Source organism: Micromys minutus, assembly GCF_963924665.1.
Source record: "Micromys minutus genome assembly, chromosome: 22".
In the NCBI taxonomy this organism is placed as follows: domain Eukaryota; kingdom Metazoa; phylum Chordata; class Mammalia; order Rodentia; family Muridae; genus Micromys; species Micromys minutus.
In genome coordinates, this window is record NC_137957.1 from 12,940,354 (window position 1) to 12,961,620 (window position 21,267).

General features: G+C 45.0%; 1 protein-coding gene across 1 annotated transcript in view; it reads right to left on the reverse strand.

The window, feature by feature from the left end:
- LOC308435156 (uncharacterized protein C12orf56 homolog) overlaps positions 1–21,267 on the reverse strand; it is a gene marked incomplete at both ends in the record, with an annotated part of 50,764 nt that overhangs the window by 15,094 nt on the left and 14,403 nt on the right. The window contains 5 exons of the mRNA XM_080935779.1: positions 760–866; positions 4,186–4,330; positions 5,938–6,011; positions 9,904–10,303; positions 20,794–20,869. Coding sequence (XP_080791905.1) covers positions 760–866; positions 4,186–4,330; positions 5,938–6,011; positions 9,904–10,303; positions 20,794–20,869 — 802 coding nt within the window. The remainder of the gene's footprint in view (positions 1–759; positions 867–4,185; positions 4,331–5,937; positions 6,012–9,903; positions 10,304–20,793; positions 20,870–21,267) is intronic.

Below are 21,267 nucleotides of genomic sequence, written 5' to 3' on the forward strand. Positions count from 1 at the left end.
CTGCTCTGTGGGAGGCACTCAAAATGGGCTTCCTGACAGCAGCGTGTCAGGGTCAAGTCACAAGCTTAAGCATTTTGGAATTCATATTCTTTTTCTAAAAAAAAAAAAAAAAATAGGAGAATCACTAGTTTAAAATGATCTGCAACAATTTTCATTTTTAAGATTTATTTTCAAGTGTGTGTGTGTGTGTGTGAGTGTGTGTGTGTGTGAGTGTATGAGTATGTGTGTGAGAGTGTGTGTGTTTGTGCATGGGAGTGCAGGTGTCCACAGAGGCCCCCTTGGGGCTGGAGTTACAGGGAGTAGTGAGTCACCAGTAGTGAGAGCTGAGAACCAAACTTGGGTAAGAGCAGGAACGGCTCTACTTCAAAAGATTAAATAACAACAAATAATCTTTAAAATGTAAAAAAAAATCTATGCAAAGCCAAAGTTACAGCTCCAATAATCATTAATATCATATATAGTTATTAATGTATATTAATATCATATATATTTTATCTAGTATCACCCATTCCTCTTTAACCCCTTAGAGTGGCGGCTCTTAATCTTCCTAATGCTGCAACACTTTAATGCAGTTCCTTGCGATGTGGTGACCCCCAGCCATAAAATAATTTCATTGCTACTTCACAGCTGTAATTTTGCTACTGTTAGGGACCATGATGTAACTGTCTGATATGTGACCCCAAGGTGGTTGCACGAAACCTACAGGTTGAGAACCGCTGCCTTCGAGGGACAGTATCTGAAGATCTAGTTAGTACTTACATCAACTCATCAGCCCTCTGGCTTTTGTTTTGAAGTGCACGCTTATCCCTAGACTCTGGCAAATACTCTTGGAGTTTGTTCACTAGGAAGTAGAAAAGCTCACTGGTCTGCAAAAGCAAGCGGGAAAGGAAAAGATGAGGGTAGCGGTTGTTAAAACTCTTAACCACACAAAGAGGAACAAAGAAACTATCTCTTCACCTTAAGAAGCTATTTATAACAGTATCTTTAAAACTAGCAGAGGTGGGGGTGCTTTTTTACCCCCTGCCATCCGGGTGAGATGTCAAGAGCCAAGGGATGTCATAAAGGTCAGGCACTGATGAAGACCATTCAGAAGAACATGTAAGGCCATTGTAAAGACCTGAAAAGTATTGACTGACAGTAAGCCAAATGTACAGTGTGGTAGTCATGTAATAATAGCAATAAAAATCTGTAAGGGTGGTTCTAAGGTCCTGTTCCCCAATTAGTTCTTGATCTATCAGTAAGGAGACCATGGGCTGATTGATGGGTGGAATAGGCGGGACTTCTGGTCCCTGCAGGAAGCTGGCAGACACAAGAGAGAGGAAAAGGAATGTTTACCATGCTTCAGAGGGGAAACAACCACATAGCCGTGTGAGATCTTGGACAGAGTGACCACAGGCAGAAGGTTGAGCTGGGACTGAAGGTGGCAGAGCAACTGAAATTGGGTGCAGATTTGGGATGCTGAGCTGGGAGTTCTGGGAAGGGCATGCTAGCCGAGGTAGATTGGAGGTGCCCAGCAGTCGAGCCAATAAAGTGAGTTAAGTTTGAGAAGATGTATGTCTGTGTTTTTCATTCCTGGATCCAATATCCTCTGGGCGGGGGGCTGGTAGCTCAGTGTGTCTAGAGGTTTGGTGGGGTAGCAAAAGCTATGTGTAACCAAAAGCAACGTACACACAAACTTGCCTTAAGGTAGATTTGAAATAAAGATTGTCATTTCTATCTACAGACACTCCGTTTGAGCAACTAACATTTCTGTGTTCCCATTCAAGCTGACAAGCTAAGCGTGTAAGCACCACCCACACAGTCAGGGAAGTCAATACAAGTTTGCAATGCTTCTCCTTTCCGGCCTTCTGCTGCGATTTCCCTGGACCTCCGAAGACTAGTGGCAACTGGTGCTTTTAGTAAGTAGACGTATGTGGTATGGGGGTTCCGGGGAAGCTCAGAAAAGGGCAGCAGATCCCCCTGAAGCTGAAGATGCAGGCTGCCCCGTGTGAACTCGGAGATATGAACTTCAGTCCTCTGCCAGAGCTCAAGCAAGCTCCCTTGGAGGGCCTGGGTTTTAGGCTGTAACCATTATTTATTTTTTAAATCCTTTGGTTTCATTTATATGCGTACACTGTAGCTATGTTCCTACACACCAGAAGAGGCCATCAGATCCCATCACACATGGTTGCAAGTCACCATGTGATTGCTGGGGATTGAACTCAGGAAGATGAACTCTTGAAGATTAGTTAGTATCCTTAACCACTGAGCCGTGTCGCAGAAGCAGTCAATTCTTGAGGCATTACTGCATTTGTTTGCTAGGTGTCGGAGATACGGCCTTTGTTCTTTGCAACTGCTCGGCCAATGAAGGTGGGATGACAAAGGAGGCCATATTTTGGTGTGTAACCTCTTGTCTTCAGGGCTCTGGAAACTTGGTCCCTTTTTGCTGGGCCCTGGGAATCACTCAAACACCAGGACTGGCCATGAGATAATCTTTTAAATAAAAATAGATAAATAAATATCCCAAAAGAATTTGAGACTGTTGTCTTCCTCAGTCACAGCGAACAGGTCGGACTGTAGCAAAGACAGAGTGAAGGCAAACCCCAGGTCTCCGTGATTTGGTCAGGAACACAGGGAGCCAATGAAGGCATGGAAATACTTAACGTAGACACATAACCCTGTGGCCTCTTCCTTTCCTGTGCCACAAACTGAGTCCAAAGACCCCGTTTAGTCCAGATAATGACATGAGGCTGAAATGCCTGGTAGTTTTAAGTATGAAGCCTACACTTCAGAATAGCTTGATTCTTCACAAGAGAATAAGATTTCAATCAAACAAATATTGTTTCCAGGACCTGCGCATGCATTGTATGGGGCCTGAGCCAACGGTTAGAGTAACCTGCTGATACTTGAGGGTGGAAACTGTCTTAATCACACTTCCATGCCTAATACCTGTGAACATGCCTCAAAATGATTAGGAATGTAGTAAGCGTTTGCCAAGTGGTCAAAATGATATGGGTAATGTTGAAAAACATTGCCCGGAACGGCAGTCACTGGCCACAGGGGCTGTTTAAACTGATTAAAGTTAAAATTCCTCTACCTTGGGGGCTGGAGAGATGGCTCAGCAGTTAAGAGCACTGACTGCTCTTCCAGAGGTCCTGAGTTCAATTCCCAGCAACCACGTGGTGGCTCACAACCATCTGTAATAGGATCTGATGCCCTTTTCTGGTGTGTCTGAAGACAGCAACAGGGTACTCATATACATGAAATAAATAAATAAAATCTTTAAAAGAAAAAGAAAAAAGAAAAGAAAAGAAAAGAAAAACTTGTTTAAAATCCCCCACCTCATAGGCCAAGAATAGTTCCTCTAACATCAATCCTTGTACAACATCAACTCAACTTGTTACAGTTACTTTGTACCATGGCTCCCATTTCTTTCTCTTTCCGGTATACACATATGTACTATTGATTATCTTATGAAATTTCAAATACTAAAACATGTAGGGGAATTTTCATCTAGCAATATGGCTCCTCTGGCCAGTGATCACATCCAAAGACCTAGGTGTGTGTGTGATCCAGCTGGAATGACACACCTTTAACCCCTCTGGCTGGAATACAGACACACCCTGGTATACACCTTTAATCCCAGACAATGAAAGTGAAGTTTGTTGAAGGAAGCAGCCATGTTTGAAAGTGACGTCTAATTGAGGGGCAAACAAAATGATGAGTCAGAGAAAGATTCAACAGAATGAGTCAGAGACAGGATATGACAACTCACATGGGAACAAAAAGGAAAGAGAGGCTACTTAAGAGAATACCACTGAGAGATAGGGGAGGGGGTAATTTTACAGGAACAGTTTTACAGAGACAGGTTACATGTAAAGACTGAACAAGCCAGAGGAACCAGAAGGTAAGACGTGAATTTGAATCAGTCAGTTTGGAGAGGAGTTTGAGCCAGAACATCTGAGTTGAACCAGCCAGCCAGAGTTCAGAAAGAGCTAGAAAGGGTGAGCTTATTCATCAGTAAGCTTCACGATGACAATTACATCTGGCCAATAAAAGTTACTTTTACAAAAACAAGACTACATTAAACATAATCACCATTTAAAGATACAGTATCAAAATACAACCTTCTATTTCTATTTAATTTATGGTTAAATTTGACAACCAGACAAAACACGTCTTAAAGATTAAGCACAAAATGCTTACTTTCCAGAAAAGTCTTTTCAGGATGAAGTTTCTCTGGGCTGCCACTCTCAGTTCCGTAATTAAACACAGTATCTTCCTCAGAGTATTGTCTTTAAGAAAAAGTTCAGACTTCAGCTGACAGAAGTGCTTAATTTTCTCCTCAGATCTACAGAAACACACACAAAAAGTAGGTAAAGTATAAGAAGCTGCAGTTTACAAATATCGTAATTATTGACAAGTCTATAAAATTTTATGACTGGTGGAATCTTTTTCTCTCCTTGGTGGTTTGGATTTTGCTTTTGTTTGGGGTTTTATTTGGGGTTTGGGTTTGTGTTTGGGTTGGATTGGGTTTGGTTGTTTGAGACATGGTTTCCCTGTGTAGCTCTGGGTGTCCTGAAACTCACTCTGTAGACCAGGCATTGACAAGCAGTAAGGCTCTGCACCCCAAAAAAATGACCTGTCAATCACTCTCTGACTCACTGTTCACCCTGCCGTTGACCAGCTCTCCTGCTCTTGCTGTCCCCAGTAAACTTGTTCATGGGCTCCTTTGTCCCATTAACACAGTCCAGAAGCCCCAGGTAATATCTGTTTACTGGTTTTTTTCTATTAACTCCTTTGCTGAAATAAGTGTATTACACAGAAATTCCTGTGTATTACTCGACAGGAAAAGCAGCTTCACAAGTGGCTGACAGCTGCAAATGCCTTGTGAAGGCTAAACATGTTCTGACAGACTGTCCATGCTTTTTTGGGGGGGCGAGTGCTCAGTACAAAGGGCAGAGCACCAAGCTAACATGTGCTTCCTGTTGCAAGCATACTTCCCAGAAAGAACTGCTCTTCTATCGTGTGTGTGTGTGTGTGTGTGTGTGTGTGTGTGTGTGTGTACCTGAGTGATAGAGCACTTGGAGGCCAGAGGCATCAACCAGATCCCCTGAGTTCAAATCCAAGCTAGAATCTTCTGTAAGAACAGTACATACACACTCTGAACCCTAATCTATCTCTCCAGGACCCCCTCCCACTACAGTTTTTACACACACACACACACACACACACACACACACACACACACACACCAAATGAAATCTTCACCTGGCACTGTGCTCAGAAACTGAAATTTGCACTAGAAAGGGCGCTTGCTGGCTATGGCAAGCTCCAGACTGGGGGCTTTTCAGAGACTTGTTACTTACTGTGGTGGTTTGAATATACTTGGCCCAGGGAGTGGCACTATTAGGAAGTATGGCCTTGTTGAAGGAAGTGTGAAGGGGCTTTGTGACTCTCCTCCTAGCTGCCTTGAAGGCCGTCTCTTCCTGGTTGACTTCCTATCAAGACGTAGCATCATGTCTACCTGCCTGGATGCTGTCATGCTTCCCACCTAGATGCTAATGGACTGACCCTCTAAAACTGTAGGCCACCCCCAATTAAATGTCCTTAGTAAAAGTTGCCTTGGTCATGGTGTCTCTTCACAACAATGAAACCCTAACTAAGACAGGGCTAGTGCCGAAGTCCTTCTGAAGTTCACTGTGATGATTTCAGTGGGGGAGGGGTGAGGAGTGCCCTCTACCGGGCACCCTCATACATCTATTCACCGTGCTTAGGTGACTCAATCCTTATTTCCTCTGGCTCTCAACGTGTCTCCGTGAACACTTGTGTTTGCAGATCTAAGACTGACGGCAGACGCTGAGGTAGCCGTATGAGTAAAGCACCCACCACACACACTACCCGGACCTAGAAGTGCAGAGAGAATCTCTAGTGAGCACCTCACACATCAAGCCTGACCTGTATGGCTTTGGAGTCCCGATGACATGACTTTGCTCACTGGCGCAGAGGGGACCTTGTGAAAGAGTGGCTCTCTGAAAGAGGAGAGGGGGACGCTATCAGCATGTTTGTCTCTGTTTCTGCTCAATGTCACATGTCCACGCTTGAACCCCATGGTCTCTCCCTTGCACTTTACTTTCATAAGTCAAACTAGAATTTGATAACTTCATAGGGAATTTTTTTCACAATTTTGTCTTCATAAGTTTTAAATACAATGGTCTTTCACTGTAAAAAAAAATGTATTTGTGTTTGATTTTCCTGCACACACACTCAGATTGGAACAATATACCAACTGTCATGGCCTTTGTTCCAGGAGGATGTGGAAATTCTGGTTTTTGTCATTATTGTTGTTCTGAGACAAGGTTTTACTTTGTAGCTCTGGCTCAGAACTGGCTATGTAGACCAGGCTGGGCCCAAACCTTCCAAAGATCGACCTGCCTAGGCCTCCCAATGTAGACCAGGCTGGACTTAAATCTCCCAAAGATCGACCTGCCTAGGCCTCCCAAATGCTGGGATTAAAGGCACATGCTACAAAGCCTAGCTAAATCCTGTATTTTTAGAATGGTTTATTAAGTTTGGAGAGTATTTGGATGCATAAAGTGAAGCACAGACAGCCTGTTCCCCTTCCCTGTCTACACAACAGTCATAGCAGCCATTAGCATTTTGGATTTTTCCTTCTAGACAATATAATCATTAATTATATAACACATATACTTACAGGGTTTGCATATTGGGATGTTTATTATAATATAGATTTAATACTATTTAAATCATACAACATATATTAATCTAAAAGTTGACATTTTAATTTACAATATACTGGGTTAATTTTGTGTATATAGTCTTACTATAATTTTTTTCAAGGATAATTTAGTATTCATAGCACATATGCACATTATTCTGGTTTTGTTTTAAGCTAATTTTTATAGTCCCAGTGCCTCTTATAATTTTTTAAAGATTTATTTATTTTATGTATATAAGTACACTTTAGTTGTCTTCAGACACACCAGAACAGGGCATCAGATCCCATTACAGATGGTTGTGAGCCACCATGTGGTTGCTAAGAACTGAACTCAGGACCTCTGGAAGAGCAGTCAGTGCTCTTAACCATTGAGCCATCTCTCCAACCTCCTACAATCCTTTGTTAACTATTCCCTTATTAATGGGGTTAATTTTTCTTTTAATCTTTAGTGTAAACATTTTCCACTTATTCTGCTGCTGTTCAACATGTCTGGATGTTTTGTCTATTACATACATCTGTTTCTAGTGTGCATGCCTGGTGCCAGGTGAGGCCAGCAGAGGGTGGTAGATCCCCTAAAACTGGAGTAACAGGAAATTGTGAGCCACCATGTGTGTGCTAGGAATTGAACCTAGGTGCTCTGGAAGAACAACCAATGGTCTTATCCACTGAGCCATCCTTCAGCTCCTCCCACATCGTCCTTAAGACAGATAGTACTGGGATCAGGAGAGATGGCTCAGTGCTCCTCCAGACATCCAGCGTTTACTTCCCGCCCACACAGCAATTCACAGCCATTTGTAACTCTAGTTCCAGGAGACCCAACACCCTATTTTGGCCTTCAAAAGCAATGCACACATGATACACACATATACACACATGATATAATACATACATGCACATACATGATACACATACATACATGCACATATGATACACGTGCATGCATGCACCTACATGATACACACATACATGCATGATACACATGTGTATCGTGCATGTACATGATACATATACATACATGTGCATGCATAATACACATACATGCATACATACACACAAAAATGCTTGAGTGCATGAAACATTTTTAAACTTTAAGAAACAAGTAAACAATACGCAGAAAGTTCCCTGGATAATCATTTACTCATGTGGGTTTTTTCTTTGTGTTTTTAATGTTTGTTTGTTTTGTTAACGATGGATATTTTGCTTGTATATATGTGTTTGCACTTCATGCCTGCCTGGTGGATACTGAGACCAGAAGAGAGTGTCAGGTCCCCTGGAAGTGGAGTCACAGTTGTGAGCACCACGTAGGTGCTAGATGTCAGACTGAGGTCTTCCGAAGGAACAGCTAGTCCTCTGAGTTGCTGAGCCATCTCTCCTGCCCCCTCTTTAATTGTTTTACATCTTCATAAACAGAAGGAATTTCTGAGTTGTTATTGACTGGTCTCCTGTCCCGAGTTACCCTATTCTTTTGGCAAGGCAGCTATTGTATAGTACAAGAAAAACTAAGAAAAACTCGGTGCTTTTTCTTAGTATCTCATCCCTTCTGTGTTGTTTTTAAGTCCCTACTCTTCAAACATCTGTCTTAAATCTAGATATCTTCATTGTTCTTTTGCTTTGTTAAGACAAGCTCTCCCATACCCCAGGCTAGCCTCCAACTCCATAGAGCTAAGGATGGCCTTGAACTTCTGATCTTTCTGACTCCACCTCCTGAGTGCGGGGATTACAGGTAAGCACTACCTCCCTGGTTTATGTGGTTCTGGGGCTCGGTGCATACTGCATAAACACTCCACCAACTGAGTGACATCCTTAAGCAAAATCTAGAATTAAAAAAATTACTTCATTTGCATGAGTGTTTTCCCTACATGCGTGTCTGCATACCGCATGCATAACTGGGGTCTGCAGAGGCCAGCAGAGGGCACTGGACCTCCCAGAACAGGAGTTAGAAACAGTTCTGAGCCACAATTGGATGGCAGGGGTCAAATCCAGATCGTCAAGAACAGCCCATGGAGCCACCTCTGCAGCCCCCAGAGTCTAGAATTTTGATTTGGGATATGCTTCTGCAATTTTGTGATCTTGACGGGGATATAAGAGACGGAGCATCAGCATCCGTCTTCTTTGGAGAATCTGAGATGACCAACAACACAGAAGTCAGCGTTATCAGTGAAAGTTACAGATACAGGGAGCAACCGAAGGAGCTCAACCCTATGGAAACCCTTAGAATTAGGATGAATCTCTTTTTTAAATCTTATCTGATGGCTCACATCCATTATAGGGAAGTCTAGAGAGAATTAACATATACGATTCACCTGCTTAGAAACTTTCCCTGTAGCCGCACGGTAAACCACATAGGACGTCCTTGCGTCCACCAGCTGCTTGGAACAAGCCTGAGTTATTCAGAGGATTTTTTTTTTTCCATTTCTAAAAGCTGAGGAAAGGCAACACCAACACTAGCCCAAGCCAGCCAAGCGGACCTCGGAGCCTGACATTGTCACAAAGTCACAGATGTGCACACTGAGTCAACACCGGCACCAACATGAGCGCCATCTGCTCAACGATTCGCTGCCCACGTGCACACTGTGGCACACGCACGTAAGCACACCACAATAAAACGTTCTTAAAAGGGAATACAAAGCCTCAGTGGTGCTGTGGAATTCTGAGTTCTGTGTTCCCCAGGTAACTGCAGATGGCCCTGGACAGACTTCATCACGATCGTCCTTGCTTCCTTGCTTCTTTTCCCTAACACTTTTCTTCTTTCTTTTTTCTTTCGCTTATAGATGTGAGTGTCTTGCCTGTATGTATGTACGTGTACCACATACATGCCTGGTTTCCAAGGAGACCAGAAAAGGACATTAGATGCCCTGGAACTAAGATGGTTATAAGATGCCTCGTGAGTGCTGGGAACCAAACCCAGGCCCTCTGCAACAACAGCAGTGGTCTAGACTGCCCAGCTGACTCTCCAGCCCCCCACACTTCACTCAAAGGCATTGCTCCTCCTTGCAAGCACCTGAATAAAATATAGCTTTAATTGCCTGGTGCATCCCTGTCTCTCACAACAATCACTAAATTCCAAGGCTCAGTCCTCGAAATGGAGAGAGAACAGGAAAGCACATTTGCCCTAAAAAACAAAACAAAACAATAAACCTCAAGCAAACTCGATGAAGTCAAGGCTAGCGCCCTCCGTCACTTACAATAATGTAGTTGTTCCAGGAACTCTTTAGGTGCAGGAATATCGACGAGGTTGTGGAAATAATATACAGATGAAGTTCCGACTCCTTCTCTGGGCTGGAGTGCTTGTACAAAGGAGAAGTTGGGACAGAATTTCCTAAGGCAAACTCACTTTTGTTCCCGTCAAACCTGAAAGAACCTTCTCTTGGGGAGTCTCTGGGATCTGGAAGCTCCTGGGGTTCTTTTGAGTTTGCTGCAAGAGATGGGGGGCAGGCAGGCATGCCAGCGGCTGCAGTAGACTGGCAGCTCCTAGAGAGGATAGGCAAAGGCCGAGAGGTACGGTGGCCTGCAAGTGACAGTTGCTTGAGGTCTGACGACTGGAGAGTTGGCTCCTTGAACGGAGTGCTGCTCTCCTGGTGGGACCTGTGGGTAGAAATGAGTATATGCTGTTGAGAATTTAACAGTGAGGTGCCAAGAGAATCTAGCCACCAGTTTCAGAAACTTGTGAAAGCAACCAACTGCATGTAAATAGAAGGCTAATCCTGAGAACGGGGTGACCAGATCTCACGTTCTGTTCTGGTAAATGCTATGTACTATTTTGAAGGTTATAGAGCCTTTGGGCCATGGGGCCTGGATGATAGACATAGGTAACAGAGGTAGGTCTTTGAAAGCCATACCTGGCCCCAGTCTGGCTTCCTTTATGTTTCCTGGTCTACCACAGTGTGGACAGCCACCAAAATGTATCACCACCACCAAAGCCTGAGCCATTTTGCCGTGCCTTTCCCTCTGTGGTTAGCCAAAACTTCTGAAACTCTGAGCCACAATAAAATGCTCCCTTCCTCGGGTCGTGTCTGCCAAGTGTGTTGTCTTGGCAGTATAAAAGGTAACTAATACACTTACTATTATGGGTGTGACTATCTCTCAGCAAGGACATGTCCTTCTTTCAAAGATAAAACCCTACTAATGCCATACAGAGAATCACTGTTTTAGATTTGGGTTTTTGTCATTGTTTTGGATTTTGTGACAGGGTCTCACTATGTAGACCAGGCTGGCCTTGAACTCAAGAGAGATCCACAAGTCTCTGCGTTTGTTTATGATGGACACTTTGAGCCTTCTTGGAGTACCAATACTTCCATTGAAAGGACTTGGCTTGTTTGGTTTTGGTTTTCAAGATGGAGTTTCTCTGTGCAGGCCTGGCTATCCTGAAACTCACTCTTTAGATCAGGCTGGCCTCAAACTCGGAGATTTACCTGCCTCTGCCTCCTGAGTTTAATCCTGGGGTTAAAGGTGTATTTCACCTAGTGCTAGCCTGGCTAGTTTGGTTTTTTTAATATTTTATTTTAATATATATGTGCATAAGTGTTTTGCCTGCCCATCTGTGCAACACATATGTGCCTAGTGTAAGACAGAAGGGGGCATCAGATATTTTAGAACTGGAGTTCCAGGCAGTTCTGAGCCACCAGTAGGTGCTGGGAATGGAACCTTGGTCCTCCGCAAGAACAGTCACTGTTCTCAACTGCTGAGCCATGTCTCTAGTCCATTTCTGAAGTTAACTGTAAACAAACAAAACACATTCTTATCAGTATAGTACTATTGACTGTTCTCAATTCCAATCACCAGCTCCTTGCCCCCACCTTAAAGTCAATGGCTACAACTAAAATGCTACTTGTTTAAAATCGAGGCGGCGACCATGTTAACTTGATAGGAACATCCTTATGAAAGTTATGGACCGGTCACAAAACACTTCCTCCTGCACCACTGCAGTCTCCAGGCCACTGTAAACACTCACGGCTGTGTACAAGGCATTGGGTTTCAGAGTTTAAGCGGCTGCAGAGAACACACTCTGAGAAGAGCAAACACTGCCTTTGTCCCCAAATGCTTGGCATTCACATAGTGACTGGGTTCCAATGATTGCTGAGTCTTTGCCTTCTGATTTTAGGCACTCAGCATACAGACTACCACGATTCTATGGAAACTCAGTATAAATCAAAGGGAAGGAAAAAAACTAAACCTATCCTTCTCCAAGATGCTTGCCCTTACTGGGAAGACTCAGAATAAAGAAAAAGGAGTTATGATCATCAAGAAGAAAGTGGTATTAATGCTTTTCATGGCACAATTTCTGTTTTAAATGATCTATTTTTTAATCTCACAACAAAAATCGCATCATTTATTTACAAAGGCCGGGGGTGGGGGGGAGTGTTGGGAGGAAGAGGAGAGGGGAAGGCATGTCTGAATTGCTTGGGACTCTTCCCCACCTGGAACAGGATGCCTTTTCTTACCTCCATCTTTCAGCAAGGGTCCTCCAAGTACCTGGACCACACAGCGGAGAGAATGTGGCGAGAGCTTCCTCGGTACTCCAGTTGGGCAAAGCCCAATTCCATACCAAAGGCTCTGCCTTCCCACCTCTCCTCAGATAGAACTTTCTGGCCTAGAGGGAACCAGGAGTGAATGGAAAGGCAGGAGCTCTGGACGAGATACCTCACTATTCTTCCACTAAGGAAGCAATGATGGCCAGGGTACCAGTCAGAGCCATCTTTGCTAGGAGAGTTACTCAATATGCCTCCTGGTTACCCAGTACCCATGGACCCAGCTCCTCAATGCTATATTCTTCTACTAGATTGGCCCTTGTACCTAATCATCTCCATTGACAAAGCTGTGAACCAGAAATCAACAAAGAACACACACCTCCCCAGCTTGCATGTATGCACATATACAGATAATCTACAATGCCAAGAAACCCCATCAGATATGGAGAACGGAGCCCAGCCTAAAGCCTGGGTTCATGGAAATGTGTATGTGAGTGCATGTATATCTGGAAACAATGGAGCCAGTCTGATTCCTCATGGGTCACACTGTTCAGCTTTGTTGAGCTCCTTTCTTCAAGTCAAAGTGTATTAGTCTCTCTTCTTCTGTCAGACCCGAGCCTGGCTTCTCCACTATGAAATCTACTGGTGTCTCTAGACTTTGTCCACTCCAGCTTCCAAGCCTCCTGCTCTGGCTGTCTCCCCAGTTCAGCTGTTGCTCTTGAGCACCAGTCCCCACTGATCTTGTTTGATCTTGATAATCCTACCCAGAGTGCCGACTCACTGCTCCCCTTGGACAGAAGGAGAGGTGGTGTCTTTTTTCCCTGCCTCAGAGTCCCAAAAGAGCCCATGAAAAAGTGCTGGACAAACCAGTGTAGGGGTAGAGAAAGAAGAACAGTTTCACCAGCTTCTAGCCAAAGGGTTAAGTTCAAACACAGGTGAGGGCGGGAGAGGAGAGTAGGAGTAAATGTAAGGCAAGCTAAACTCTAGTTGTACCGATGGAAGACTTCCGGTGGAAGACTTCCGGTTAGCCAGACAAGGTCCTTCTCTCAGTCCTGCTGCCAAAGTACTTGTGGGAAAGGAGGTGTGGCCAACTGACACTGTGCACACTAGATAGATGTGCTCCAAGAGAACCAGGAGAGATTTCATGAGACAGCAAACAAATCAAAATCCATGGACAGAGCTATGGGTTGGGCACACACCTCGGAAGTCACCCTGCTGTTCGTAGGGGTCAAAGAAGACAGGCTATAGAAGGTAGAGCTTGACAGAGGAGCCAAAGGCTGGCGCTGAGAGGTGGGGAAGGCAGGAGGCGCAGGCCAAGGGGTCAGGAGAGCTGGGAGCCCAGGAGTCTCTCAATAGCCATATTGATGTCCCTCCTGTGGCACTCAGGGCCTGTAGGTTGGCCTCGTAGTTGACAAAGCCTGTGGAGTTGAGTTGTTCCAGCTGCTGTTAAAATCTCACTTCTAGCATCCGCACCCATGAGTTTCCATTTCCAGACAGAGAAGAGAAAGGATTGTTGCCAAACTGTTCCCTGGGCAGCAATAAATATGGGTTCCTGGATGTCCGTGTATATGCGGCGGAGGGCATTATGCCCTTCGGGACACTTTCTAGGTTGCTGAGGGCCAGGTCCTGGTTCTGTAGCATTTTTTGCATCATGGCTGGGTTACAAGTCAGCTCCATTGTCTGCCTCATGAGCTCCAGGTTGTTGAGCATGTGGCTGATCTCGGGGTTCCTCTTCATCAGCTGTTGCATCTGGGGGTTAGCCATGATCGTGTGGTGGATCAGGTCAGGGTTTGATATCATATCCTGGTTCTCTATGATCTGCTACAGCCTCTCAGGACTGGACAGGAGCTGTCTCTGCATCTGTTGCTGTAGCTCCATAAAGTTGGTGGAGCCCAGACCCTGGCTGCCCCCAAAGCCAGAAAGAACCAAAGCGGTGGCACTTGAGGCCCCTCCACTGCCATAACCGAGGTACTGCCAGAGCTGCAGGGCTAAACAGGGGAGGTGGGTGAGGCAGGTGTGGAGGAGGGTACAGAGGCAGTCAGGAGTTGGGGGGGGCAGTAGCGGCCACTGGATCTTGAGTCTTCTGAGCGGTTTTGATGAGTAGATGAACTGTGAGCCCATCCTTGATCCCGTGCTGGTTCAGTGTGTCTCCATCTTTGAGGATCTTGCCTGTGACGATCAGGACCAGCTGATCCTGCTGAGCCTTAAACCTCTGGGAGATTTCCTCCTTGAACTCTTGACCAAGGCTTGAACGCAGATCACGTTCTCCTCCTTGTCCTTGGGGTCTTGACAGTGACCAGAATCTGGGGCCTTGTCTCAGCCCCACTCGGCTCCACCATGCCACTGCCCGGCCACCCACCAGCCTGCCCAGCTCCTCCTTCTGGCCTGCCCAGCCCCAAAAGGTCTATTTTTATTAATGCATGTATATGTGCATATGTGTGAGTACCTATGTATGTATGCCCTAAGGTGGTACAAGAACCAAAGGAGCTGGAGCCACAGGCAGTTGGGGGTCACCCAACACTGATGCTGGGAGCTGAATTCTGCTTCTCTGCGAGAGCAGCAAACCTCCTTACCCACTGTCTTAGTCAAGGTTTCTATTCCTGCACAAAATGTCATGACCAAGAAGCCAGTTGGGGAGGAAAGGGTTTATTCAGCTTACACTTCCACATTGCTGTTCATCACCAAAGGAAGTCAGGCCTGAAACTTGAAGCAGGTCAGGAAGCAGGAGCTGATGCAGAGGCCATGGAGGGATGTCACTTACTGGCTTGCTTCCCCTGGCTTGCTCAGCCTGCTTTCTTATAGAACCCAGGTCTACCAGCCCAAGGATGGCTCCACCCACAATGGGCTGGGCCCTCCCCCTTGATCACTAGTTGAGAAAATGCCTTACAGCTGGATCTCATGGAGGCATTTCCTCAGCTGAGGCTCCTTTCTCTGTGGTAACTCCAGCTTGTATCAAGTTGACACAAAACCAGCCAGTACACCCACCAAGCCACTTCTCCAGCCCCTCTATCATTACTTATTTCAGTGATTTCTGTACGTTTTCCTCCTTTCTTGCAGGAATGTTTGTCTTATTAAAAGAGAATTTGCTCTTCATGGAGCCTTGGAAAAGAAGCAAGTATGGTTATAGTAACAAGAAGGTTGAATATTGGGGCTGGAGAGATGGCTCAGTGGTTAAGAGCACTGACTGCTCTTCCAGAGGTCCTGAGTTCAATTCCCAGCAACCACATGGTGGCTCACAACCATCTGTAATGGGATCTGATGCTCTCTTCTGGTGTCTGAAGACAGCGACGGTGTGCTTGTATACATAAAATAAATAAATCTTTTTTAAAAAGAAGGCAAAACTCCAAGCTTCTGGGGTTTGTGCTCTGGAAGTTCAAGTTCCTCTGTGGGGTTGTGACGGCAAGATGCACTGAGTCTGTAAGACACCACAGTCTCCATCAGTGCTTCTGTGACACATGACGTCATGTGTCACATCATGACATCATTTGTGACATCATGACGTCATGTGTCACACTTCATACTTTCCAGATTTAGAGTATATGGGGCGGTCTTGCCTTTAAACATGTGAAGCCTATGATGCAACTCCCATGACTTCAGCTTGCAGACATACACACTTGTTCAAGTGGTAGCCCTAGAAACAGCATCTAGGAGGGCGGTGGCTCTAAAGTGAGATGCCACTGTCCTAAACCAGCCCAGATTCCATTAACGAATGATAGGAGAGTTTGGTTTCCAACCCCCTGACTCTTAACTAGATCAGAAGATACTTTTCCTAAGTCTGAGGAGGTGGCTCAGAAGCAAGAATGCCTGACGCACAAGCATGGGACCCGAGTTTAACCTCTCAGGATGTCAGGAGGTGTTTTGTGTTTATAATAAAGAGAAGGAGAGAAGGAACGTTTTGGTGGATGTGCAGTCAGGTGTCGGGGAAGGGGATACCTCTGGGGGCCCATACTCTGGCATCCCTTCCCCTGAGGGACCAGACACATGACAGCATAGTATAGTAGAGAATAGAGTTTATTCAGGGCATCAGGAGAGGAGTTGAGAGGGTAGTAGAGGCAGAGAAAGGCAGAGAGAGAGAGAGAGAGAGAGAGAGAGAGAGAGAGAGAGAGAGAGAGTAGAGAAGCCACCATGAGGATGGAGAGAGAGAGAGAAGGGGAGGGGCAAGAGGACAGAGCAGGAGCAAGAAGGCAAAAGCAAGAAAGAGCAGAGGGGGCAAGCAGCCCCTTTTATAGTGAGTGGGGCACACCTGGCTGTTGCCAGGCAACTGCAGGGAGGAGCTTAGACAAAATGCTAACAAGGTGGAGAGTAAAGACAGGAGGACTCCCAGAGGGTCAGGAGGTGGGGGGCAGAGACGTGAGGATCTCCAGAGGGTCAGAAGGTTGAGGGCAAAGACAGGAGGCTCCCCAGACCTTAGGAGACAGAGGACAGACACAGGAGCATCCCCGAAGCTTGCTGGTCACCAGCCAAGCTCCCGGTTAAGTGAGAGACCCTGCCTCAGAGGAGTGAGATAGAAAAGGACAGCATATCTGACAGCATCCTCTGGCTCCATGAATCCAGGGCATACCCCTCCCCATAAAGACATGCTCACTCGTACATGCCAGTGAGGTGTGGACAGTGACATGCCTTCCTGTGTTTTCTCCGGTAAGCTCTATGAATACACGGACCTGTCCACTAATGAAGTCACCCTAGAGAAACCTGAGTCCTACTCTCATCATCATGAGAGACCGCGAGTCTGTTTTCTGTCCCTCGGGTGCTCACGCCTGTTGTTTATCATTATCCTGAAAAGTAATCTCACTTATGCATCTGATGTCCCAAGACAGCAGCCTCCTCCTTCTGACCTGCAGCTTCTGAGAGTGCACTTTTTATATATATAATATATATATATTTATATAATATATATATATATAATAGATAAGTCTTTTAGAAGAAGGAGGAGGAGGAGGAGGCCTAAATCTCTGTTTCCAAGAACTGGACAATTCTAGATAAGTCCAGGCCTCAGGAGCTGCCCTGCCACCTGGCCTAAAGCAAGGACAATGGGTCAGCAGCAGTTTCCAGATTTCCTCAGCTACTTCCTCAGCAACAGTTTCCAGCCCCCACTGCCTGGTAATGGAATGTTTATAGAGACTGACCCAACCGGTTAACATAGAGGTCACCTACTTCAGAATTCCCTAGTGTGCTTTAAATCAGGCCTTCAAGCTCACTTGGGTGTCTCTGTATTCTGGTAACGGGGTAATGCCAGCATGCTGGACATTCTGCAGAATAAAACACTCTTTGGGTTTACATTCTTATTGAATCTGGGATATTATTCTTCAGCGTGCGTTTGAGCATGCCTGCGTGACTTCGTGCCTATGTGCATGCCTGTTTTAGAGACTCTCAATATGGTGTCCTGGGTGTTGAGAGCCACTGTATAGAGCAGCTGGCTTGTAGAGATCCACCTGCTCCTCCTTCATACAGGCTCAGATTGAAGGTGTGCTCCACCATACCCCAGCGGCTTCCCATTCCTAACTCTTTGTCAGGGTTGTAGGTCCTGCCTTTGGAGTCTGTCTCGTCTATTTTCCATCCACCTCCTTCCTTTATTTCCATTCGCTTTCCCTCGAGTCAGAGTCTCACTGCAGCTCATTAGACTTGTTCTTTCTTCAGTTTGCTTCCCTTCTAGGCACAGATGGCTGCCTATTGTCACATTTTTGTAATAATAATGTCTTTGGTATCATTGTCCTGACCCAAGCTTTGAATATTTTTCTCAAATCCTATGAAATTAAACGTCCAATCTTCATTTAGTCTTTTAAGAGCCTCCAAAGTGGTCCTGGAGTTAAGAGCACTTGCTGTGCTTGCTGAGGACCAGAATAAAGTTCCTAATACCCACAAGGCAGTTCACAACCAGGACTGTCACTCCCACTCCAAGAGAGCTGATGTCCTCTTCTGGCCTCCATGAACACACACACACACACAAAGTAAATAATAATAAAACTTTTTAAAAAGCTTTTCAAAGAATGAGCCCAACTTTACTTTCATGTTCTATTTTGAGGCCACACAGAACTGCTTATATCCTATAGTAGTTTTCTTCTCTGTTGCTGTGATAAATATTATGACCACAGCGATTAAGGAGAAGAAAAGGACTTATTTGGCTCATATTCAAGGTCACAAGCCTGTAGTGGTGTGAGTAAGAATGGCTCCCACAGACTCATGTGTTTGAATGCTTAGTCCGTGGTGAGTAGTGCTATTAGAAGGTGTGGCCCTGCTGGAGGGGGTGTGGCTTTGTTGGAGGAGGTGTGGCCCTGCTGCAGGAAGTGTGTCACTGTGGGGGTGGGCTTTGAGGTCTCTTATGCTCACGATATGCCTCCTGTGACACACAGTCTCTATCTGCTGGCTGTAGATCTAGAGGTAGAACTCTTGGCCCCTTCTCCAGGACTATGTCTGCCTGCATTCTTCCATGCTTCCCACCATGATGAAACCGTAAACCAGGCCTAACTGAATGTTTTCTTTTATGAGAGCTGTCTTGGTCATGGTATCTCTTCACAGCAATGAAATTCTAATTACAACAAAGCCCATAACTGTAAAGTGTGAGCAGGAACTTAGGCAGAAACCTAAAACAGAAACCATGGAGGAATTGCTTCGTACTGAATATCTTCACCTGACTTGTTCAGCTGGTTTTTCTACACAGCCCAGGCCTGCCTACATGCCTAGGGAGAGTACTATTCACAGTGGTACGGGGTCTCCCACATGGACTAGCAAACAAGAAACTGCCTTTACAGACATACCAACAGGCTAGTTAAATGGAGGCAATTCTTGAGTTGAAGTTTTCTTCCATGGTGTGGTGGTTTCAATATGCTTGATCAAGGGAGTGGCACTACTAGGAAGTATGGCCTTGTTGGAGTAGATGAGGCCTTGTTCAAGTAGGTGTGGACTTGTTGGAGTGGGTGTGGCCTTGTTGGAGTGGGTGTGGCCTTGTTGGAGGAAGTGTGTCATTGTGAGTGTGGGTTTGGAGACCCTCCTCCTAGCTACCTGGAAACAGTCTTCTCCTGGATTCCTTACAATCAAGATGTGGAACTCTCAACACCTTCTCCATGCCTGCCTAGGCACTGCCATGCTTCCCAGCTTGATGATGATGGAATGACCCTCTAACCTGTAAACCAGCCCCAATGAAATGTGGTCCTTATGAGAGTTGCCTTGGTCATGGTGTCTGTTCACAGCAGTAAAACCCTAACTAAGACTCCAGGTATGTCAGGTGAGCCACACACAGCCCTCATATATGTTCCATATGTCACCTACCTCAGTTTTCACATTCCGGTCTCCTTGATGGCCCCATCTCCTTGGGAACTGGCTCTTACCAACTGCCACCTGGAATCTTGATCTCTCCCACAAGTGAATTTAATTCCCCACCACCACCTATCACACACATACACTTTAAATCTCTCAGAGCTGGGCAGAGGTAGCATACACCTTTAGTCCTAGTACTGAGAGGCAGAGGCAGAAAGATCTCTGTGAGTTCGAAGTCAGCCTGGTCTACAGAGGGAGTTCCAGACAGTCAGGGCTACACAAGGAAATCCTGTCTCAAAAAAACAAAAGCAAACAAAACAAAAAACAACAACAACAAAAGAAAACCCAAAATACCTCTTAAACAAATTGCTTCAACTCATGTCAGGCACCTAGCATATTTATCATTATATAAGTCCAGGCAAATATCATGTAGCCTTGTTAGGCTCCTCAAGGACAAGAATGATGCCTCATTCACCTCTGTATCATGATGAGACTCAGGACTAGTCCATTTAGAAGAGGCCTTGCCTCAAATGCTCAAAGCCTTGAGTTTGATTATAAGTACCTTGGCATTTTTAAAAAGTATGCGGTGGCTTGGAGCTGTAAGTTACACACTAGTGAGTGAAGATGGGGGAATCGGGAGTTCAAGGCCATTCTTAGCTACACAGTGAGTTAGAGGTCTATCCACATTCCAAAAAGAAAAACCAACCAAATAAAAAATGTTAAAAGTCCCAACATTTTGCTCTACACAAAGTTCACAGTCTGTGAGTTTGTGTAGCCCTGCCTGTCCTGGAACTCTTTTTGTAGACGAGGCTGGCCCCAAACTCACAGAGATCCGATTGCCTCTGCCTCCTGAGTACTACAATTAAAGGCATGTGCTACCATCACCCAGCCAGTAATTAATTTTGGTTCAATTTTAACCAATTATTCATTTACATTGTATCATTGAATTATTCCATAAAAAATTAAAATTTCATAAAAAAAAATAAATCACATTGTGTTACTTTAGCTAACTGGATTTTAATTTGGGAAAATTTTTTTCAAAATACTTTTTTTCGTTGTATATAAGAGATGCACATAACAAATCTAAAGCAAATAGTAGAAAAGTTTATCGAAAAAAGAATGAGGGCTAGAGAGACGGCTTAGCAGGTAAAGGTACTGACCACCAAGGCTGATGACCTAACTTTGATCCCCAGAACCCACGAGGTAGGTGAGAACCTACTCTTGCAAAGGATCTCTAACCTCCATGTACACAGTGTTACACTGTTGCACACACCACCCACACAATGTATATAAATATAGTTTTAAAAACTGCAACATAAAATGAGTTTGATCAGCAAGTCAAAATTATCTTACCTGAGAGAAGATTCATTCAGACTCCTAGAGACTTTTCTTCTCCAAAAGGGAGGGCCACTGTTCTTCTCTTGCTTGACTTCAAAACAAACAAAAATCTTGTGGTCATTCATTTTATGTAATTTGAGTCTATGAGGACCTAATGTTCATAAGGGATAGTGACACAAAAACCCTAGTGCCAATGTCACTCTATGTTGGCCCAAAGTCTTCATTTATAAGGGGACAAGGAAAATCTGTACCTCTTCCCCAGGCATCAGTAGGGCTCAGCCTGCTTCTATAGTTGGGAGAATACCTGATCTCCTAGGCAGCCAGTACTGGAGTCTGTGGGTAAAGACAAGAACGTGGATAAAGCTGGAAGGGACTCCATTCTCTAGGGCAAATGGCTTAGACATGAAGTCTTTGGTCAGCTAGCCCAGTGGGTTTCAGATGGGATGTTTATAATGCTACCTAGCTGAAGACACGTCAGCAGGCTGGGAG